The 24,848-nt window shown below is 41.5% G+C and overlaps 1 protein-coding gene across 42 annotated transcripts in view; it reads left to right on the forward strand.

Moving 5' to 3' along the window:
- The window catches only part of Zmynd11 (zinc finger, MYND-type containing 11), a 96,372-nt gene that overhangs the window by 42,803 nt on the left and 28,721 nt on the right, over positions 1-24,848 (forward strand). For 39 of the 42 annotated variants that reach the window (XM_006254152.5, XM_006254150.5, XM_006254154.5 and 36 more), the window contains 2 exons: positions 12-146; positions 18,657-18,816. In XM_006254152.5, coding sequence (XP_006254214.1) covers positions 31-146; positions 18,657-18,816 — 276 coding nt within the window. In that variant the 5' untranslated portion in view covers positions 12-30. Of the gene's footprint in view, positions 1-10; positions 147-18,656; positions 18,817-24,848 lie in introns of those variants that run through there. The other 3 variants (XM_039095527.2, XM_063276214.1, XM_039095529.2) reach the window with 2 other exon arrangements.

Raw genomic sequence — 24,848 nt, forward strand, 5'->3', positions numbered from 1 at the left:
TATTGCTACAGCTAAAGAAGTAAACAGGTCATGGCACGTTTAACAAAAAGACGACAGGCGGACACAAAAGCTATCCAGCATCTTTGGGCAGCCATTGAAATTATCAGGAATCAGAAGCAGATTGCCAACATTGATCGTATTACAAAGTAAGTAAATTTAAACAAAAGCACCACTGTAAAGTCCCCAAATGCCTTATCTTCTGTGCAGTTCATACAAGGAACTAAAGTGACGGTTGCCTTGCAGAAGACTACAGAACAGGAACAATAGCAGAAACACATATAGACAATTTGTATTTAGAAGCCTTGTAAATGAATGTTAGCTAAGTAAAGATCAGTATAGTCTGCTTATAGTAGATTTTCAATTATACATTTTTTTGCCCTAAGAAAATTTTATTTAAAAGGATTATTAAGACATTTGCTTTATTGTAGTGAAGCTGTCTAAACAAAAGCTTTTGTTCATGGCTTATCTCAATGGAGATGAACAGGCTTCATATAGTAAATAATATTTTGAGTACTTTATAACTAGAATAAATGAGATTGAACACACATTCAGTTAAAAAAGAAAACTCCCCTTTCCTTTTCTCCTTAGTTTCAGTGCTATTTGTCTTAGTAGACAAAGATTCAGTATAGCAAAACATCTTTTTGCTTATTTTGTATTATGAAGGCAGTTAGGAGTTTGATTCTCTTTTAATTCTCTGAATGCTCTTTTAAAAGTAAAGCTGATGTAACATTTTAACAGCTTATGTGATTTTTTTTTGTTAATTTGAATAGAATCTTTTAATTCTCATCCTGCCTTATATTTGTTAGATGGTATCTAAAAATTAAAAGTAAGAGATTTATAATAGCTGACTTACACCGTGCTTTGGAACTGTTATTAATAGGTAATGGAGTTGAACCCCATGCATTCTTAACATTGTCCCCATATTTGAAGATGAAGAGGCTTCCTGAAGTCAACTGCAGCCCTACCTCCTTTGGGCTAAAGAAAGAAAACGATGCCCCCAAATGTGGAAAAGATGACTAAATAAATAGTACATTGCTTTAATTATTACTTAATACATATTTTATTTTTAAAAAGCAAGCACTTTGAGAGCTGGTAACTAAGTACAGAATAGCGGGTGATACTAATACAGATAGTTTTCAAAAACCGCCGGCTGGGGATGTAACATGGATCAGTGGTAAACGCATATTTCACAGGTGAGACCCTAGGCTCAATTCCCTTCCCTGGGTTAAAAATAAATCGCAAACAATAAAGATACTAAGTATGTCCTTGAGATTTGTAAAAGCCATAGCTGAAATTTTTATAGCAGAACATTGAAATTAAAAAATAAGATCCTGTAATTTGTATCAAAAATTTAAGGCATTCTTAAGCGTGCACATTTGAACAGTTTCAGTTGCTCACATGGTTACCTCTCTTTTCCTTTGTGGTGTTTCTCGGGCATCTCAGGGCACCTACTAAGCACTCCAGGAGTCTCATCAGGAGTGCTGCTGTTAGGCTGGGTGACCTGCTGGTGTAGGAGGGAAAGGGCTAACGCTTTTAGTAATCGTGCATGCATCTGCTGGCTACTTAACACATACGAGTGCATGTTTGGCATAGGTGAAACTAGTGAACACCACAGAGACAGTCATTGGGACCATACATATCTCCTTTGAATCATGGATCATAATGAGATTTGACTTTTCCTCTTTTTTCATCAGTATAACTTCGAATGGTAACCCAAGCCATATTTACTTTTTGCTTAAGCTCTATAATTCTTAAATACAGATAAATTTGTTGACCAGCAGGTGGTCATGAATTATAAGTCTCCTCTTAAAAATCCATGAAGCAGAGGACTGCCTAGGAAATGCCCCACACAGTGCCTTGCCTCTTGGCTGATGCCACTTCCCTGGATGTCCCACTGCGTGAGGCTGGCTAGGAAGCAGCACTGGTGGTGGCAGCAAGTAGGTCTGCTCTGCGATCTGGGATTCCTGCTCTGCACTGTTAGAAGGTCAGGAATCAAGATGCTCCTCTTCCTTCATGTCAGAACACAAGGTATCTTTTAAATTTAAAATTACCTTACTTTACCCAAGCCCCCCAGGCAAGTTCCTGTTAAGACCTTGTTTGCTATTTCTGTGACTGGTGAGCAGCCCATTGTTAAAAATTAAGTAAAAGACATGCATTAAGAGTTCTGGCCTTTGACATTACTGGTGTATAGCCTGGTATTTCCTTAAGTATCTTGTCTAGTCTATGTAATGCTGTGGTTCTGCCTGTATCTTGTTTTCGTTATTTTAATCTATAAATTCCACAGCCATCTTCATTCTGATTCTGTCACTGTGCTCTGATGGCTCAAGTGTGACCCCACACTTGAATTCTTTGAATTTCATGGGACTGTGGCTGTGGGCAGGCTGTATAGATGGACTGTGCTCTACTGTAGGGACACATGTTAATGAAGACATTTCTACTTCTGAGATATTTACAGCCATTCATGCTAGATCTGAGTAGTAGTTTGTTTCATCTCTGTGCTTCTAGCTAGAGTGTTTTCCTGGGGATAAGCTTCTCTGTACCTGCCATGTGGTTGCATGCATAGTTCACAGCAGAAAAGGATGTTCCCGTTACCATGTTTAAAAATGGCATTCTTACTTGATGACTGCGCCCTTCTAAGTACCATTGGAATTCACACACCAACTATGTTTGTCATGCTTCCATCCATTTCATGTACCATATACTTTTACACATAAGTGCACACGTGCTATGGAATTCACACATCAACTATGTTTGTCATGCTTCCATCCACTTCATGTATCATGTACTTTTACACATACGTGCACACGTGCTATGGAATTCACACACCAACTATGTTTGACATGCTTCCATCCATTTCATGTATCATGTACTTCTGTGCACACATGCACACACACTATTGCTTATTTTTTATTTAGTATGCTGGATTTTGTTTTGCTGCACTGTATCTGTGATTTTTCTGTTTTTATTTTAGCTTTGAGATTTTTCTCCTTTGCGACTTTGTTCATTCATCACTGGTGTGGTCTGCTTGAACTTGGGCCTTCCTCCTCCTCCTCCTCCTCCTCCTCCTCCTCCTCCTCCTCCTCCTCCTCCTCCTCCTCCTCCTCCTCCTCCTCCTCCTCCTCCTCTTCTTCTTCTTCTTCTTCTTCTTCTTCTTCTTCTTCTTCTTCTTCTTCTTCTTCTTCTTCTTCTATTTTTTATTATCTTTAATCTTTTTTTTTTTGCAGCCCAGTTCTTATCCCCATCCAAGTCTGCCCTCTGATTGTTTCTCAACCCGTACCTCCTCCCCCAACTCCAAGAGAATGTTTCCACCCTGCAACCCCCACCCCACCAGACTTCCCTCCCCACTCCCTGGAGCCTCAAATCTCTTGAGGGTTAGGTGCATCCTCTCTCACTGAGCCAGGCAATACTCTGCTGTACAGGTGTTGGGACCTCATATCCGCTGGTGTATGCTGCCTGGCTGGTGGCTCAGCGTCTGAGAGATCTTGGGGGGTCCAGGTTAGTTGAGACTGCTGATCTTCCATGGGGCCACCCTCTTCAACTTCTTTCAGCTTTTCCCTAATTCAACCACAGGGGTCCTCTGACTTCTATTGTTTGGGTATAAGTATCCGTGTCTAGCTCTTTCAGCTGCTTGTTGGGCCTTTTGGAGGGCAGTAATGCTAGGCTCCTGTCTGTAAGTACACCATAGCATCAGTAATAAAGTCAGGCCTTGCAACCTCCCCATGAGATGGATCCCCAGTTGGGCCTGTCACTGGACCTCCTTTCCCTCAGTCTTCTCCATTTTTGTCTCTGTAGTTCTTTTAGACAAGAACAATTCTGGATCAGTTTTTGACTGTGGGATGGCAATCCCATCCCTCCACTTGATGCCCTGTCTTTCTCCTGGAGGTGGACTCTACAAGTTCCTTCTTCACTGTTGGGCATTTCATCCAAGGTCCTTCCCTTTGATTCCTGAGAATCTATCACTTCCCAGATCTCTGGAACATTCTAGATGGTCCTCCCCCCCTCCCCCTCCCCCCTCCCCCTTCCCCTCCCCCCTCCCACCTCCCCCTCCCACCTCCCACCTCCCACCTCCCACCTCCCACCTCCCACCTCCCACCTCCCAAGGTTGCTTGTTCCCATTAATTCTGCTGGCCCTTAGGCTTCACCTCCTGTACCCTAATGCCTGATTACGTCCCCCTTTTTTCCTCCCCCTCCCCTCTCATATCCAGGTCCTTCCCTCTCTCCCTCTGCCCCCCACCCCCATGATTGCTTTCCTCTCCCTTCCAAGTGGGATGGAAACACATGGGATGGTGTACCTCTGAAGTGCTTTTCTTCATTGACTTTAAGTTTGGGTCTACATTTGAGGTTTGTTTCCTTCTGACTGATAGTTCTGTAGCTCATGGATTTCATGCCTTACCTTGCATTTGAAATAGTAGACTACAGTTTTCCTGATTTGCAGGTATATCCTGGGTGTGTTCACCTCTTCAGCCACAGCACTTCATTTGGATTTGAAATCACTTCTTGAATTTGCATTAGATCTTTGTGTCTAAAATTCCTTTTTGTGACGTGTTTTAATTGGCAGAAATATGGCCTTATATTTTCTTAGTTTACCTCTTGCCCTACACCAAACTACCCTATCATGCAGAAAGTCTTTGTACCTGACTCCCTGGGTGTTGGCATGTCCATTTCCAGCATTCTGCTAGTGTTTTACTGGAAGGGAGCTTAGGCTACCGAATCCGAGCACCGACAGTGCACATCATTCTCCTTTCCCGTGAGAATATGAAACTCCACCTGGTTGTCACTGGTATTCTGAGATTGCCCTGGGCTTTGTACTGAGGGGTTAGTTATTGGCTTATATCATGTACTTGAAAAGATTTATTTATCTTTATTAGTGTCTATGAGTTTTTGTTTGTGGTATGCATGTGCACTGTGTGTATGCCTGGTCCCTGTGGAGGCCAGGAGAGGACTCAGATTCTCTGAGTAGTTAAAATGGCCTGTGGATGCTGAGCCCTAAACCCATGTTGTACTGTACAAGAGCTGTTAGCCACTGAGCCATCCCTCTGGTCCCCCTCCTGTTCTTTGAGGCATCATGTCAGGGAGGCCTTCATAGCAGGCAGTTTCAAATATGGTTGTAACTCTGGGACACTTGTCCTCACCTGCTTAGAAGGACAGTATCTGTCCAAGAACTAAAAAGGGGCTTCTTGATAGAGACCCTGAGTAAAATTTGACCTGTCAGTAAAACCATTTTGCATTCATAGGAACTGATGTTTAATTATCATAAACTTCATATGAGTCATTATCTTACTGTAAAGATTGGTCAGTTTAGGATTATCTGCAAGGATGGCTAGAAAAGCAGTCCTCTATGCCTGCAGTGTCTGTAAGTGTGAGAGATGAGAGGATGTGCACGTCTCTAAGGGACAGTTGGTACATGCGCACACACCTCTTCTGTGTAGTTTGGTTAGGTGTTCTTATGACAAGGCTTGGAAATACTTGACTTCAAATATTCATTCTTTTTTTTTTTTTTTTTTTTTTTTTTTTGGAGCTGGGGACCGAACCCAGGGCCTTGCGCTTCCTAGGCAAGCGCTCTACCACTGAGCGAAATCCCCAACCCCTAATATTCATTCTTAAACATGTATTTTAGACATATTCATGTGTTTAAGGTATTAGTTCTTATGCATTAGATTTAAATCAAGGCACAAAGTATGAGGAATCCTATGAATAGAATCAGGCACCGAAGTGGAACTTGGATTTTTGAACCCTGGTGGTTCCTATATTGTTGCTCCTGGGTCTTTAAATGATCTGGGCATTAGAACATTAGGAAAAATAAGGTGCACAGCTCACCATCTTTCCTCCATTATCCAGACAGAGAGCTCACATCTGCCTTGGATAGTTGTAGCAGTCTTAGGGGGTCACGGTTGTTCCCAGTGGTTATTGAAAGATAGTTTAAGCACATCCTGATGAAGTTAGTATGGATTATTCTCATCTCTACTGGCATTGCTGGCCAGGGAGAATGCTAAGGCAGGGACATTTTACTTTCTACTGCCTGCGCGAGAGACAGCTGTAGTGATTACTGGCCAGGTTTCTTCCCTGCCCTGAGCACTTAGCGCTGCATTTCTAGGGCTATTTGGATAGGTGACCTTGTGCCACTGGAGGTCAGAATTGATTACATGTGCTGCTTACTTTAAGATCAAATCCCAGTCAGGAGGTAGCCTCTTACACCTTGTGACATGTTTGGCATTGACATTTCTGAGTTTTCCTGGACTTTTTGTCACTACAGACATATCAAGACCTGGACTGTAAGTCCTCTTGGTGCTTAGGCTTCCTGTGGAGGTCAAGTAGACGCATATTGCTCACTTAATAGAATTCTGTGACACCCTGTTTGTATGGGATGTGTCTCTTTGTGAGATTCTATTTCCTCTGGATTATCAAAGAGGAGAATGACCATGGCGTAAGTAAGCCTTTAGACCTGTTAGCTTTAGCAGCTGTGTCCACCTCACTGTCCTGCTCATGAGTCTCAGGAGTCCTCAGTGTCACTTCTGCATCTTCAATCCAGTTTTCCTGACTCTTTGTCTCAGAGAGACTTGTAGACACTTTATCACTGTTACAATTATGGCCTCATGTCACACTGGGCTGTCACAGGCTGATTCTCAGTTCTGCAGTCACGGTTGCTTCTTTTAGAGGGGAGACTTTAGGCCACTCCTCTTGCCTTAGAAGCTTGTCTGTTTGCATGAGTTTGACATTCTTTGCGTGTCTGTGAATTTAAAGACAAGGCACCTGAGAGCACAACTGACCACTAAGGAATAAAACAGCAGTACCAGGTGTGGCAGAGTTCAGCTTGCTCCCGAGGGTCAGAGGGTAGTGATGTGTAATACTGCAGACTTCATCTGAGGGAAAGTTGCAGAGAGTTTGGAAGGCCTTGAGGATGGAGAGGCAAAGCATAGATTGTCTGGATCATGGGAAGTATTTGTAGTATTTGAAGGGAGATGTCAGGTTAGGAGTGTGTTTAGTGTCTGTACTGAGTTATTTAACTACTAGTTAAAGAGGAATATATAGCAGGGGTTTTAAAGTACAGACAGGATTAAAATAAAGCACACTCATTTTCTCCTTTCAAGCTAGGTTAAATGGTTTCCTATGTCTGAGTGTCTGCTTTCTTACGTGCTACTCTGCTGTTTCTTTCCATTTTCCTACTTGTGGTGCAGTCCTCCTGCCCCATCTCTGTCCCTTGCTGTCACTGGGTTAGTGCCAGGGACATCTTTCTGAAGTGGTACTAACTGTCAATGTGCCTTATTCTTGCTGACCTTTTTCTTGTGGCTCATGGAGTCCACGTGCAGCGTGCCTTACCCAGTGACTCCACTGTCACAGATTTTGTCTGCATGACTCCATGCCTTACCCCTGCTGCCCCATTCCCACTGCACCCTGACAGCCCTGGGCTCCCTGTAGGCCTGGCCAGCTTATGTGCCTAGATTGGTGTTCTCGGGCCTTTCTGTTTTTCTCCTCAGCCCCATGATTATCAGTCACCTCTCTGATTTTCACATATGATTGTATTCTTAGACATCTCTTGATTCCCATGGTATGTAAACCCAGAGCCCTTCTCAGTTACATCCATCGTGTCTGCTTCTGTGTGTAGCCTCTTCCCACTTGATATTTAACCCAAAAGACTGTTCGCAGGCATGTGGCAGTATCACTGGTTCTGTATTTTGTATTTTCCCTCCATTTGTGATCAAAGTCATCAGATGAATCCTTTCAAAACGCAGAATACACAGTCTTCAAAATCCTGGTTTTGGTATAGCCAACCCTGACCCTTCTTTCTATTTTCATAGTCATTTACTTAAGTTCATTTTTATCATGTCTTAAAGTTTCTTAGATTTTACAAGTATTTGCTGACTATGTGTATCTTAAAATAGATCACATCACTCACACTGATGTAAGTAGGGAGTACAGCAGTTGGGACAGTAGGGATAATGAATATTTGGGCTGGGGCTGGAGCTCAATAGTAGAGTGGTTGCCAGTGTGCTGAGGCCCTGGGTTCTATCTCCAGCACTGCATGTACACACACACACACACACACACACACACACACACACACACACACAAACACACACACACTCACACACACACTCACACACTCACACACACACACTCACACACATACACATACATTCACACACATATAGACATATACACACATACACACACACACTCACACACACATACACACACATACACATACACACACATACATACTTGTGTGTGCACTCATAAAATACTTGGAGCTGTTTGGTTGCGTTAACTGAGGAAGTAATTTCAAGGAGGGCTGTTCTAATGGATGTCATTTGGTGGCATTTAATTTTCACAATTCAGGGGTTGATGTCACTCACACACCATCATTGCTGATGAGTACAGTGAGGCTTAGGATCAGGAAAAATTGTGTAACATTATGCCAGATGTTGGGCTCAAATCAGAAGTCTGGTTCTCTTTCCTCTTTCTCCACTGGTGTTGCTAATGTCTCCACTGTATAGATGGCCTTTTCTTTTTTTTTTATTTTATTTTTATTAACTTGAGTATTTCTTATATACATTTCGAGTGTTATTCCCTTTCCCGGTTTCCAGGCAAACATCCCCCTCCCCCCTCCCCTTCCTTATGGGTGTTACCCTCCCCACCCTCCCCCCATTGCCGCCCTCCCCCAACAGTCTAGTTCACTGGGGGTTCAGTCTTAGCAGGACCCAGGGCTTCCCCTTCCACTGGTGCTCTTACTAGGATATTCATTGCTACCTATGAGGTCAGAGTCCAGGGTCAGTCCATGTATAGTCTTTAGGTAGTGGCTTAGTCCCTGGAAGCTCTGGTTTCTTGGCATTGTTGTTCATAAGGGGTCTCGAGCCCCTTCAAGCTCTTTCAGTTCTTTCTCTGATTCCTTCAACGGGGGTCCTATTCTCAGTTCAGTAGTTTGCTGCTGGCATTCGCCTCTGTATTTGCTGTATTCTGGCTGTGTCTCTCAGGAAAGATCTACATCTGGCTCCTGTCGGCCTGCACTTCTTTGCTTCATCCATCTTGTCTAATTGGGTGGCTGTATATGTATGGGCCACATGTGGGGCAGGCTCTGAATGGGTGTACCTTCAGTCTCTGTTTTAATCTTTGCCTCTCTATTCCCTGCCAAGGGTATTCTTGTTCCCCTTTTAAAGAAGGAGTGAAGCATTCACATTTTGATCATCCGTCTTGCGTTTCATTTGTTCTAGGCATCTAGGGTAATTCAAGCATTTGGGCTAATAGCCACTTATCAATGAGTGCATACCATGTATGTCTTTCTGTGATTGGGTTAGCTCACTCAGGATGATATTTTCCAGTTCTAACCATTTGCCTATGAATTTCATAAAGTCATTGTTTTTGATAGCTGAGTAATATTCCATTGTGTAGATGTACCACATTTTCTGTTAGATGGCCTTTTCTAGTTTTTATTTCCTTCTATCATTTGTTTAACTTTTTACCAAGATGGCTTCAATCTTACAGAGATTCATGTGCTTCTGCTTCCTAAACTCTAGAATGAAAGGTGTAGTCCACACTACCAAGCTGCCTCATAGAGTTCCGTATTAGTGTGATTGGATCCAGTCTTTTCCTTGACATTGTGTGCTCTTGAAATATTTAAGAATTTCTTTTATTCATCAAGAATGACAACTCAGGACTGTAATCTCAGTATTCAATAGACTGAGGCAAATGATTGCCTTGAGTTTTAGGTCAGCCTAGGCCAAAGAGTGAGATCCTGTCTCAAAAACATAAATAAATAAAAAAATAAATAAAAATAAATAAATAAATAAATAAGCACTTCCTTTTCTTGCTTTACAAAAGATTTATGTGTAATTATGAGCATATGCATGGGTGTGCACATGAGTGGAGATGTCTGCAGAGGCCAGAAGAGGCTGTCAGATCCTGTGGGACTGGAGTCTAGGCAGTTGGTACCCACCTAGTGTGGGTGCTGGCGTTTGAACTCAGATCCTCTGGAAGAACATTACATGCTTCTAATCATTAAGCCAACTCTTCAGCTCATAATTCCTCTTCCTCAAGACAACTACAAGAATACTCTCTACAGTTTGTATTACAACCATAACAGCTGTACCTCTCACGGTTCAGTCTTTAGTCCATCTGTTCTCTGTAGCCATTCAGAATCTATCTAGTTTTATTTCTCTCTGTAACTCTTCCCTTTTTTAGATCTAGAGACAACTGTAAAAAACAAACAAAAAAAATGAAACAAAACTAACAAACTGTAAAAGTGCTAAAGAGGGGGAAGAAGGATTGTGGGAGGCAGATGGCTCAAGGATATAAGAAACCCCACAGAATCAATTAACCTTAGCCCATGCGGGCTCACTGAGACTGAACCAACAACCAGGGAGCCTGCATGCGTGGGTCTCACCTAGGCCTTCTGTGTACACATTATAGTTGCGTAGCTTGGTAATTTTGTGAGACTCCTAACAGAGGGAGCAGGGCCTATGGCTGATGTTTGCCTACTTTTTGGATCCTTGTCCTCCTACTGGGTTGCCTTGTCCAGCCTTAATATGGGGGAAGTGCCTAATCTTATTGCAACTTGATATGCTGTGTTTGGTTGATATCCCTGGATATCCCTTTTCTGAAGGAAACCAGAGGAGGAGTAGAGGGGAAGGGGAATGGAGGGGTGGAGAGGAGGCGAAGGAGGGGAGGGAGGGGAAACTGCAGTAAGGGTATAATGTATTTGAGACCTGTGGCAGCTCATGTCATGGGATAGTTGGTGGTTTATTAGCAGTGCAGCCTTCCTTACTGCTGCTCTATCTTGATGGGTAAGGGACTCTTTTCTTGACTTGGGTTAATAGCATACCTAGAGCTAATGACCAACATATGCAACAGTCTTCACTGGCCTTTGCTAAACACTGAGGGTATATAGACTGTTTGACTCATTGATTTATCTTTAGCAACTGCAAACCTGCAAACCAAATTCTCCTACCACCTTTGCCATTAACTAGTTATCTTTTATTGAGAAAGTCATCGCCTTCCTTTAGGAAACCGACATCCTTTGCACCCAGTGTCTCAGACTAGCAAGTGTCATGACTAGGCAGCATTCCCTGCTCTCTCACCACTGTTCTCCTTGTTCCCCTTGCTGGTGGTTGTCTGCCTTGTTCCAAGTCAAACATCCTGGAGCATTCCTAGTCTGAAAATGAAAATCAAAGATGATCTTAAAGATGATCTTTGGTCTCGAGCCTTCAAATGGTATTGAACAGGTTTGCATTTCAGATGTGAAGCATCAGGAATGTTCAGCTGGGAAACTTTATGTAAAGATTCCACTTGCAGCTACCAGCATTTCTGACAAGGAATGTTTAAATTGCCTTTCTCTATCATGGTTTGTTTGTTTGTTTGTTTGTTTGTTTTGGCCAGCATGGTTTGAGATCAGTTTGTGAAGATAATGGTAGTTCATTCCAACAAGATATCCACAATTAGCATGTGGTAGTGAAGACATTATTTCCTAATTGGAAAGGAAAGCAAATTAAAAGATGTCACCTACACCACGCAACAACTCTACTCTTTATCGGAAGCCCAGGAATGCAAACAACCTGGCCCAGAGCTGCTTGGGGACTTTTGGGGAGGGTATATGGTGGGGGTCTGGATTTGGGATGGGGAAATGCAAGTAAAAGTGTGTGTGCGTGTGCGTGTGCGTGTGCGTGCGTGCGTGCGTGCGTGTGTGTGTGTGTGTGTGTGTGTGTGTGTGTTTGAGAATGTACATATGCTCAGTGAAAACCAAACTTTTAAAGGAAGTAGATGGGAAGTAAGAGTTGGCTTGGACTGAGTGATAGTCAAGGGCTGTCAGAGTGGACAAGGTGTCTCTGCCTCTCCTGTCCCTTGCTGTCTTGTTGTTTTGCACCTAGTCAAGCTCAGGAGCAGTGCTGACCCGCTGCATTCTCATTTAGTGAGACACAGATCATTTAGTATTAATTACCATTTATAGTTAGTTCTCTCTTTTCCACTGAAGACTTTTCTGTGCCCAATTATCCAACAGAAGACAGTGCCTCAGTCGCATAGGAATTGTGTTATCTTAATGCTTTATTCTGAACGCTCTTGCCGCCTGTGCAAAGTGTACTCTACTAGGTGTTGTGAATGGAAATGTAGTAAATGACATCAGGAAGAAATTTATAGATAATTTAAACAGAAGGCCTTACTTTGTTTACTTCTTTCATCAGTAGACAAGATGAAGTATATGATTTTGCTGTGACCATTTTCTTTTCTTTTCTTTTTTTAATGTCTATTTTCTTTCTTTCCTTTTTTTTTTATTATCTTGAGTATTTCTTATTTACATTTCGAGTGTTATTCCCTTTCCCGGTTTCCGGGCCAACATCCCCCTAACCCTCCCCCCACCCCTTCTTTATGGGTGTTCCCCTCCCCACCCTCCCCCCATTGCTGCCCTCCCCCCAACAATCACGTTCACTGGGGGTTCAGTCTTAGCAGGAGCCAGGGCTTCCCCTTACACTGGTGATCTTACTAGGATATTCAATGCTACCTATGAGGTCAGAGTCCAGGGTCAGTCCATGTATAGTCTTTAGGTAGTGGCTTAGTCCCTGGAAGCTCTGGTTGCTTGGCATTGTTATACATATGGGGTCTCGAGCCCCTTCAAGCTCTTCCAGTTCTTTCTCTGATTCCTTCAACGGGGGTCCTATTCTCAGTTCAGTAGTTTGCTGCTGGCATTCGCCTCTGTATTTGCTGTATTCTGGCTGTGTCTCTCAGGAGAGATCTACATCCGGCTCCTGTCTGCCTGCACTTCTTTGCTTCATCCATCTTGTCTAATTGGATGGCTGTATATGCATGGGCCACATGTGGGGCAGGCTCTGAATGGGTGTTCCTTCTGTGTCTGTTTTAATCTTTGCCTCTCTATTCCCTGCCAAGAGTATTCTTGTTCCCCTTTTAAAGAAGGAGTGAAGCATTCACATTTTGATCATCCGTCTTGCGTTTCATTTGTTCTAGGCATCTAGGGTAATTCAAGCATTTGGGCTAATAGCCACTTATCAATGAGTACATACCATGTATGTCTTTCTATGATTGGGTTAGCTCACTCAGGATGATATTTTCCAGTTCCAACCTTTTGCCTATGAATTTCATAAAGTCATTGTTTTTGATAGCTGAGTAATATTCCATTGTGTAGATGTACCACATTTTCTGTATCCATTCCTCTGTTGAAGGGCATCTGGGTTCTTTCCAGCTTCTGGCTATTATAAATAAGGCTGCGATGAACATAGTGGAGCACGTGTCTTTTTTATATGTTGGGGCATCTTTTGGGTATATGCCCAAGAGAGGTATAGCTGGATCCTCAGGCAGTTCAATGTCCAATTTTCTGAGGAACCTCCAGACTGATTTCCAGAATGGTTGTACCAGTGACCATTTTTCATAGATGATATTAAAATTAAAATTGTCAAACTATATAATTTTAAGACTATTTTAATTTTAAAATGAAAAAATTACTTATTTTGTGTTTGTGCATGCAGTCGTGTGTACATCCACATGCCATGTGAAGGTCTTATGAAAGTCAGAGGACAACTTGGGGCAGTTGGTTCCAAGTTTCTTTGAGCAACCTAACAGCAGGCTGTGCCAGCTGGACATGAGGGAGCATTGAACTAAGGTGTTGGTCCAGACTGTCCAGCATAGACTTAGAATAAAGTGTTACATGGCCACCAGAATGGTGACTATTCTCGAGCCTTAGAACCTGTAATGAGAGTGGAGCTGTTCACAAGGTGTGAGGCATGCCCCCATGGACTAGTGTTTTGATGGACAGACTCGCTGCACTTCTGGCAGCCATTTTCCCTTGGGTGGAAGCACTGTTTTCATCTGCGTGCTCAGTTCTCAGTACTTCCTGCAGCTGTGGTGCAGTGTCTGAGCTTGCCTCACTATTGGGTTCTTAAGTCTCAGGGAAAATGGTCCTTACAGTTTCTTACTTTCCTAAAGGTGATAACCATTTCCTGTTACAATTAACTGTATGTGTTTGTTTGTTTTTCTTGTGGGGGTGGAGGGCCTTCCACAGGCAGAATTGGCTCAGGGGAGAGGAAACATCATAAACATTTTACAGCTTGTTTGAATGCATCCACAGTTGTAAAGCAGTATCCAAGGCTCCAGACAGTGGGAGAAAAATTGTAGGCATGAAAGTGAATGGAAAAGGTGAAAAAACAGTATTAAGTTCAAAGAAATTGAACATATCCTTTAAATAGGTAGACACTTCTCCACTGTTTGATGACTTTTTATACTGAGTCAATTGCAGTAGAAGACTAGAAGGTCTCAAGCTGTTCCTGACACCTCCCAGTGCATCAGCTGTCTTCTTGGCTCATCAAGCTCTTTTGAAGCAGGTTTTCTTCAGGTGCGCGTGTTCAAGGCAACACACTCCTCTGTGTAGTAACTGTGTGTTCTGGCCCAGTTATTGCCATTTCCTTTACTTTTTAAGAGAAGTGAGAATCCGTTACTAGAGTTAGCTTTTCCAGAACAGTAGGGAAAGGGCGAGCATCTCGAGCTGCTAACTAAAGATGCTGTAGTTACTGAGTAAAAGGTAGAGGTGTTTCAGCCCATGCTCCAAAGCAGTCTGAGGGCAAAGCCCTTCAGAAAACTCATTATCATGGTGAAACCCCCTGGATACAAATGTGTCAAGGAATAGTAAAATGCAACAATGTTTTTCTTAATTTGGCTGTCTGGGACCAGAAAAGGAAAGTCCTGAGGATGTCTAGTTGGCATCATAAGCCACTTTGCCAGTAGGCTGTCTTTAAGCATCTTATGGAGCGGTGGATAGTTTAAGAATTCCCTGAGAAAAACTAAAATAAGGCATTATTGCTACCTGAGATGTGTATTTTACACAAGTTCTAAATGAAACAGCCCAAGTAGACAAATTTAGGAAAGACAAACCTAGGTAGTAAGGCAGTAGCTCAGTGTGCACCATAAACACTAGCTAAACCATACATAGTGTGTAAAGTCAAACCCTCTTTAAGTCAGTCTCACACTCTCTGATTGCCCCATGATGACATGAGTGGAAAATTCCCTATATGATCCCATGAAGTGGCCCTGTGCAGAACACAGGCACACTAATTGCAAATAGTAGTACATACATTGCCTTCAGATCATATTTATGTGCAAAGAAAAGGTTCCTGTTCAGGCTGGGTCCCATCCCAGGACTCTCGTGTATGTGCAAATACGTTAAAGTATGGAAGAATGACAAATTGGAATGGTTTCTGGTCCCAAGCATTGTGTAAAGGGAGGTCTGCATGTGTGTGCTGGGGTTCTTAGAACTGTGCAGAACTTGCTAGGTCCCTGGGATATGCACTGCTTTCCAGCTTGTCTAGTGCATTTAGTGTAGGTTGCTGGCTCCCCTGCCCCATGTAGAAATGGCCAGTTTGTGTAAATTTGCCCACTGGTAGTGTCACTTCTGGTTTTGTTGTATGCTTAAAAGATATTCTCACACTAGTGTAAGAAAGTCTCCAGTGCCTCCCTGCAAATGCTTTGTTTCTGACCTCATTTAAACCTCATATGTGTACAAGAGTACAGGTGCCCATAGAGGCCAGGAAAGACTCAAGTCCCCTGGAGCCATAGTTGCACGTGGTTGTGAGCCACCATGGGGGTGCCAAGAATGAAGTGGGGTCCTCTGTAGGCATCATGAGATCTTAACCACTGTGCCATCTCTCCAGCCCCTGAATTACATTCTTAATGAATTGTTTTACTTTTGGTCTACTAATGAAATGAATGTTACGTTTATAGTTCTAAATATTAAATTTTCACTGAACACTTGGTTATAGTGTTTGCTTTTGATATTTGAATTATATAAATGTACTAGCATTCACAAACAGATTTAGCGTTAGACTGTATATTCAGATAACTTTTGTGAAAATTGTGCATATACTAGTTTTTATTTATTTGCTGTACATTTCAAAAATTATTATATACTAGTTCCTTTGCTTTTGATTATTATTATGGGCTAGAAGAGAATTTGACCACTGAAAGTACAGCAAAAATCAGCCTCTGACCATGTCCCACCAAGTTGGTCTTTCTGAGGAAGCTTTTTGACCACCTTTTCTTTATATCTTTGGAAAATGAAAATTTTAATTGATCAGAGAGTCAAATTTTGATCACTTATATTGCCTTACAAGACTATAGCACCTGTATTTTGTGCTGACCTGAGTGAGGTAGCAGCTTGGTCTTCTTGCGGCTCCCCTTTTGCCCTGTCAGTGTGCCCTAGGGAGGACTGGTTTGCATGGGTCTGTTTTAGGGCATCACTGTGCCCATGCATATGCTTTTAGTTATTTAGGTTTTTATTGTCAATATCATACCAGACAATGAATGGATATTCTACAGTTAATGCTTAAAGCATTTTGTTGTGGGTCGCCTATATTGTGTTTAATCCTGTCCCGATGCCCTCGTCCATCTCCTGCTCCCAGGTCTCCGGCGTGTGCACGCTCATTTTCAGCTTCTGCTCTGCTTGCTTGCCATCTTGTCATGTTTAATGTACTTTCCGTTTTTGTTGATTCTTTTGTTTCACTGTTTGTGGTGTTTTAATGATAACTTAAAAACTTCTTGTGCTGTTATTTATTAATTTAAATACTCTCTAAGGTAGCTTTTCAAAGCCTTTGGCTAAAAACGTGGGAGAATTAGTGTGCTTGCACTCATCTTCCTCCTGACGTTCTCATTCATTAATTGTCAGAGACTCTGTTCTGTTCTCTAATCATAATCTCCACATTCCTTCCCACCTTACTCCTTCACTTAATTGTAAGACAGAAAAAGGGAATCTGTAAAAGCGAGCTGTCTCCTACACAGTCGCCATCCTCCCCAACTGAAAATGCAGGGCTCGGCAGGACCCTTGCCTGGCCTTTCTCCAGAACAAGGACACAAATTCCACTTTTGAGTCAAGGAGGTCCTTAAATGCTGGATTTTTATTTTCTATTTTCAAAATCATGATAAAAACTTTTCTGTCCTGTTTCATCTCCTTGAAGTCATTGTATTACTTTCTTTTCTTATATGGGTAATTCTCCATGAAGAGTTTGAGACAGTCAGCTTTGTCTTATAATTTGATTGATTTTTGTTGTTGTTGTTTTGAGGCAAAGTCTTACTTGTTACCCTAGGCTAGCCTTAAACTCACTATGGAAGTTTTGTAGTCTAACCTGTCGTTTAGCTCAAACTCCTGAGCTAATGCATCTGAGGTTACAGGCGTGCAGCCCGTGCCTGGCTTTATGGTCTGTTTCTATGGATTGCCAAAGGGCCTGTTGAAGATGACTAGTTTACAGAAAGACAGAATGTTGACGTTTTCTGGGTTTTTGTTGTTGTGTTTGTTTTGTTTTCTTTTAAATGATTAGAAATAGAAGAAATATATAGACTTGTTTGAAATAAAATAAAATCAGTAATCGAGCTTAAACTAAATGAAGTACAGATGGACATAAGCAAACTGTGAAATGGAGCGAGTGTAGCTGGTGAACACAGGATTTTCTATATTTCTTTTTTTGTGTGGTTCAGTGAGGTTTGAAACTTATTTTTTATTTAAAAAAATACCATAAACATGTAATCAACACCAGTGTGTACATTTTGCTTTTCTGATGATGGCATGAGTCCATGTTTTATTTATTTAATAATGATTTACATAGTTCTATACATTCCTTAGTTTCATATGCTCATCGGTACTATTTTCTGAGTTTTAAATACAAGTTTTTTTTGTGTTGACTTTTTTTTTATTGAATTTTTTAAATTTACATTTCAAATGTTATTCACTTTCCCAGTTTCCGGTCCATCAATCCTCTATCCCCTCCCCCTTGAATACAAGTTATTTTAAAGATTTAAAGAGTTCTAAAGCCCTAGATTGAAGATTGTAAACGTCTACCTTAGAGTCTTCAGGGTCAAGGCAGTAATGCTGAAATTAAACTGATTGTTCAACTCAGTGTGTTCGTGCTTTGCGTTTGTTACTGGACTATTTCAAACCATCAGTGCTCCAAACATACGGCTTAAAACAGCGCCTGTTCCTTAGTGAGCACGGTGAAAGAGTCAATATATTGTTAGATTGCCCTATCCTGTGTGAAGGTGAAAGAGTCAATATATTGTTAGATTGCCCTATCCTGTGTGAAAGTCATTTGACTTTTTGTAGTTCCCTTTCTTTTTAATTTTGTTTATAGCTTTAAAAAAGTGCTTCTGTCTTTACAAATGTTTAGAGTGTGACCGACACTCCGGACACTGCAATGGCTGAGGACAGTGTTAAAGAACTGCAGCATGAAGGGCTGGCACAGTGCTTTACTGGGGATGAGTCTTTGATTTAACTTGGGATGCGTTTAGAAGGAAACTTTGAAGAGCTGGAAATAAAATCTTTGCCTGAGTCATCATTTTCCATGAAAAAAAAAAAAGCATCATAGAGTTGAGGGCTTGGACACTTTTGTCTCCCTCCCTCCCTCCTTCCCTCCTTTCATCCTTCCCTCCCTCCCTTCCTTTATTTCTTCCATAAATGCAAATCATAATAAAAGAAGAACAAATGGGCCTTCCATTTCTTGATCTTCCTCCTGTTTAGTTGTCATTACTGAGAAACTCCTCTAACTGTGTGTCTCCTCTGTGTTCAGGTATATGTCCCAGGTCCACAGTAGAAACTCCTAACTGTGTGTCTCCTCTGTGTTCAGGTATATGTCCCGGGTCCACAGTAGAAACGCCTAACTGTGTGTCTCCTCTATGTTCAGGTATATGTCCCGGGTCCACGGCATGCATCCCAAAGAGACCACGCGGCAGCTGAGCTTAGCTGTGAAAGATGGTCTCATTGTGGAAACTCTAACAGTGGGCTGCAAAGGTTCAAAAGCTGGCATTGAACAGGAAGGATATTGGTTACCAGGAGATGAGATTGTAAGTATATTTTATTTGATAAATTTAGAAATTGGCACTTTGGGTTTTTTTTTTAAGTATTAATATAACCTAGAGAAATTCACTGTAGAAATTTAATAATTCTTAACATTTTTATTAACGTTAAGGCTCTATATTGATAGCTTCCTTGTGATTCCTAGAAGAAGACTAACTTTTACAAAAATCTTCCTTATCTGTCTGTTATCTTGCATCTAAAAATACAAAATTAAGCTTGGACAGCAGTGGCACACAGCTGAGAGGCAGAGACAGGTGGATCTTTGTGAGTTCGAGTTTATCCTGGCCTACAGAGCAAGTTCTAGGACACCCGGGGCTTCACAGAAATACCCAGTCTCAAAAAAAAAAAAAACAAAATTAAATTGAATTAAAGTAAATGTTCTTATAAATAATGGCCTTTTCTGTGCTTTCTTCAGCTAATATTAGTTAAAAAATATCTCAGTGCAGGACAGGGTTCTACTGCCTCGACAGCTGGAAAGGGCCTGCTTAGGAAAGCCGTCTCACTTGGATGGCACCAAATCCCGAGTCAGCTGTGAGGCGGGCTTTCATCCCCAGTACCAAGGTCCCAGATGCTGAGTGGCTGGCCGTGGTCCACAGAGGCCAGTGGCTTCTGTAGCACTGGGCTCTGAGCATCAACCAAGCAGGGTGATTAGAAGGTGGCTTCTTTCTGTACCTCAGCTCGCGCCAGCCGTGACTGCTTTACTCCATTCTTAGCTCCAGGACATGATCTCAGGGTGAAGGACACATACAGAGACACTGTTTTCTTACCCAAAGAGTGATTTCATGTGTAGTATCTCTATCTTCCCATCATATTTGTTGATATTTTAACCAACTAGTTAGAAAAGCTTTCATTATTATAGTAAACATCTTTTAAGATAGTAGATTTCAAATGTATGTTTTGGGGATTTGGTAATATAATCCTCTAAAAACTTAAACTTTTAAAAAATCTTATAAAATCTTAAAAAGTGATTCATTGTGGCAAAATTTCCTGAAAGATTTGACTTCATTTCATTTTCTGGTAACACGACAGACAAGCCCACAGATTGAGTGAGACCGACTGTAGAAATACCTCCTAGTGTTTCTGATAATTCTAAATGTAGGAAGTTGTTCAGACCTAAAAGTCTTGTCAATTTTACATATATGTCAGAGCCTCAGAAAAGAAATCCATGTTTCTACAAACAGAAAACAAACAAGAAAAATCATTACTTGTGTGTATAGTTTGGTTTGTGACCTGGGAATATTGCTGGAAAGAAGCAGGACAGTTGTCATCAGAGCCGCTTCCCATCAAATCTCTGCTGTAGCTGGAAGCCTTGTGGAGTAGGTTACACGGCTAGCCATGATGAGCAAAGGTCGAAACTGAGAGTCTAGAGTGAGTCAGGACAGTCAGACAGGATAGGACACTCTGTCCCAGGCACTTGTGCTCTTAGAGATTCAGAGACTGTGTGGAGAGTGCCTGAGGGGGGACGTGACCAGTAACTGAGCTGGCTCTGCTCTTGCAGTTGTGGGTCATGTGGACATAGTTCTTAGATCAAGGATTTGCTTTCTCCTTTAAGATAGGTGTGTGTGTGTGTGTGTGTGTGTGTGTGTGGGTGTGTGTGTGTGTGTGTGCTTTAATATGTATATACTTATATATGTACTTTTTTTCCTCAGACTGAAATTTCTTTAGTTCATCAAGCAATTAATTAGCCTATATATTTCCCATAGCTTTAGGTTCTAGATTCCTTTTTATTTTTACATATTTTCTTTAAACATTTTTATAATCCTCTTTCTGTCTTTCTTTTACTAAATGAACTCTTAAAGTAACAGCAACTATATAGGTTTAATGCTAATTAGTTCTTATTCACAAGCAGTTCTATACTAAACATGCATATGTAATAGAACTGAGTATCTCAAACTTCTGCTTATGAAATATGTAACTGGAAAGACTCCAAAGTAAAGTACTTATGGGCTGGGTTAATGTCTGTCCTAAGCATTTCTTGCTTACATGTCTGGAATTGTTTAAAATTTTGTTGATCCTTAATGTAATGTGGGCGTACTAATATTTATTTCATTTGCTTAAGGATTATCTTAGTTACTGTTGTATAACTGTGAAGAGACACCATGACCAAGATAATTCTTATAAAAGAAAGCATTTAATTGGGGCTTGTTTAAAGTTTCAGAGGGAGTATGCAGCATGCAGGCATACAGGCAAGGGCGCTGAGTGCTTATATCCTGATGCACAGGCAGGCAGGCAGGCAGGCAGGCAGGCAGGCAGGCAGGCAGGCAGGCAGGCAGGCAGGCAGGCAGAGAGAGACACACACTGGGCCTGGTGTGGCCTTTTGAAATCTCCCAGCTCATCCACAGTAACACACCTCTAACACACCTCCTTCCTAAAAAGTTTAACTGGGAATCAAGCATGCAAATATATGTGTGTGTAGTGGCCTTTCTCAGTCAAACCACTACAAGTATTGAATGAAAATCTGTCCATAAAGACCACACAAATATACCCAAGGCGAATATTTGACCAGTAAGTAAGGATGGAAGCAAGATCTCTTGTGCAGAAAGGCAATAGAGTTAATAATAATTTAGTGTGTATTTCTAAACAGCTAAAAGAATGGACTTTAAATAGTTATGTTAATTAGCCTGGTTTGATCATGCCATGATATATATATATATCAAAGTATCACACTGTACCCTATAAATTTATAATTATTACTTACAAATTAAAGTTTAAAATACTTAATGTGTCTGTTGACAATATAATAGAAACATCAATTTTTTAAAAATGATCTATTATTTTTATTTCATGTGCATTGGTGTTTTGCCTGCATGTCTGTCTCTGTGAGTGAGGGTGTCAGATCCCCTGGAACTGGAATTACACATAGATATGAGCTATCATGTGGGTGCTGGATATTTAACTCTGGTCCTTTAGAAGAATAGCCAGTGTTATTAACCACTGAGCCACCTCTCCAGCCCAGAAACATCAACTTCATATTGATCATGTAAACAGAGTCATTTGCAGACTATTTACATTGTAACCAGTATTCTCCATTTTAAATCCTGTGAAGAGCTTGCCTTGAGAAGACTGTTCTTACGAAGGTGTAAAGAGAAGGTGACTCGTCGACTACACGAGTATCTTACTGCCTGGTGATATACCGCTTGCTTTGCAGTGAGTGACCTGATGTCCTTGGGATACTCACAAGCTCATGTGACTAACTTGTCCCCTGTAACACAATATGAGATCACACACTGCCCAGGAATTGTGCATTTGCATTAACACTTGTCATCTGCACACAGAGGCAGGTCTAAGCTGTGAACTCACAAGTTAATAAATACTCTTCACACCACAGACACTACGTATGTTATATAAAGGGTCTCTCTGCAATAAAGAGTATACCTCAAGAATATTTGGCAGGAAGAGCCACATTTCCTCATTTGCATGGAGTTCAGTGGGCCAGGGTCTGCATACCAGCATTTGGGACTTTACAGCTTCACTGCTTCGTGTGTGATTCCAATCACTTTGGTATCCTAAAGCTTGTTTTTAAACTGTGGTATGTTGAACACTTCATTCAGAGTTGTGCTAGACCTTAGTAAAGCAGCTCTTTTATTTGAAGAACAGGTGAGAATGTTCTTCCTTTACCTCTGAAAAGAGCATCTGTAAGACAGAAATGGACAAACAAGATTATTTCTTGAGTCTCCGGCTATGTCTCCTGAGGTACTTTATATAGCAGAGGTTGGACAGTGCTGGTTTTCCCTCCCGTCAAGTGTGGAGAAAGGAAGGCAATGCGTATAGTTTCCCTTTCTCCCCCGTACGATGATGAGCATTGATATTACATTGTTAATGCTCTCCCAGTACCTTTTCCCTAATGCCTCGTTTTAGAACTTGAAACAACGTTATAAAATGAATGTTGGACCATTCTTTTCATTAAGTAAGCAATCATATCCTAAAAGCTCACACCTGTATGGAACTCTGTGTTTGAGGATGCTGGCATATTATAATCCTGTATCACTAAAATTCCTTCTTCCAGCCCAGAAATACTCTCAGACGTTTTTCACTGGTGACCTCACATACAAATTGCAGCATCCTGGGTAAAAATGCCAATTCTATTGGAGAGACTATGGTAAAATGGTGCAGTGTCTAAGCATCTTCACGGTGACTTCCCATCACGCTTACTTCCCATGCCTGTATGAGATGGCAAATTGAAACAGCAATCATTCATAACAAGACTACTCCTGTCTTTATGGCTGCTTACAGAGTAGTTGGTAAATAAGTAGAAGTGTACCCACCAATCTGTTTTCTACATGACGGACACTCAGCACTGAGAAACACTTGGGAACTCTGTGTTCATCTAAAAACTCCTAGACTCATAGTAACGGAGAGGGCCCAGATCATTCCTATACATGTGGTTTCCTTGGCTTCGGAAGTTCTGTCGGCAGGCGGCACAGTTAATACTTTGTTATGCCAATACCTTTTCTTTTTTGAGTTTTTAAAGCTAGCAGTGCTTTACTGGCACTGTGCAAGACGGGCCCTGTACTGCAATAATTAATGAATACATAATACACACACTCACATATACCCGAATGTACACACACCATACATGCACACATCATGCTCATGTTCACGGATGCTTATCAATCCTCTGATTACCCTGAACACAGGATTAGGGGCCATATTTAATCCATATTTCTAGCATGTCAACCCCCCCCCCCCCCCCACACACTCTTAAATTTTGAGAACTATGTTTCTTGGGCAGAATTTTGCCATTAGCTAGGGGAGTGAAGTTTAGAATTTACTAGTCATTTTTAATTAATATAAGTTAATGCCTCACAAATTAACCTCTTTGTTTATAAAGTGCTTACCAATGGTGAAAAGGTGTTTCCAAGATACTTATTGTAAATAGGAAGTAGGTGGCCTTGAGTTTTGGATCATTTGCAGATAAAATATATACAATATGTATCTTGAAACCAGGTGATCATTATGAACTATTGGTGATTTCCAACTTTATTGGCAGTCCCCTGGACAAGGCCGTACTTTTATTTGTTAAGTGATTTTGATCTGACAGTAAAGAATTTGGTTGCCAGTGTTGACTGTGACTTAAAAGTCTTACGTAAAAAACTGTTTTCTCTTTTCATAGACCTGCTGGCTTTGCACTCAGGATCTCGATTGTTCCTAGTTCATTTCAATGTAAATGTAGGGACTCTCCCGAGAGCCTCACACTGTGGTTTTGTGAGGAACCCTTCTTCCTCTCTTGCCTTGCTGCTGGTGAGGCCAGACTAATTGCAGATGTGACTAGACTTTTGCTCCCACCTGCTTCACCCTGAGGACTTTCAAGTAAATTGCTCCTTGATAGCAGGACTTCAGGCTGCTCTCAGCCTCAGAGACTGTTTGAAATAAAAAGGAAGCATTTGACATTTTTCTCTGTATTTTTTTGCTTCTCCATTATTTTAGGTTTTGTATTTTGTGGTTTTCTAAAGAGATACGGATTTTTTTTTCTGTTGCTCCTGGCTTCAAAGCCTCCTTTATTCTTATTAATTGCACTTTTTATTTACATTTCAAATATTATCCCATTTCCCAGTTTCCCCTCCAGAAACCTGCCATCCCACCCACCTCCTGCTTCTATGAGGGTGTTCCCTCACCCACCCACCTACTCCCTCCCTCCCCACCTCCCCGCCCTGACATTCCCCTACACTGGGGCATTGAGCTTGATAGGACCAAGGGCCTCTCCTCCTGTTGATGCCCAACAAGGCCACTGGAGATGAGGGTATTTTACTGTAATATTACTTTAGTAGTGAATGGGCCGAAACCCCAGCGTTAGTGACACTTTGGAAGAATGTCATCATCAGGTGTTTCCAACGAAAATGGCCAGCTTACAAGAAGTATTCATTTATAATTATCTTGAAATTTAGCTACGTTCACACCTCTTAGGTAAGGCATTGGTTAGAAATGATGGTGTGCTCCTCACAGACCTTATTGCTTAAGCCACAACAGGAGAGGATTCTCTGACCCCTCTAGCTTCTCTCTTGAGGAGACATGTTGAAAG

This window comes from Rattus norvegicus, chromosome 17 (genome assembly GCF_036323735.1).
Source record: "Rattus norvegicus strain BN/NHsdMcwi chromosome 17, GRCr8, whole genome shotgun sequence".
NCBI classification, from domain to species: Eukaryota; Metazoa; Chordata; class Mammalia; order Rodentia; family Muridae; genus Rattus; species Rattus norvegicus.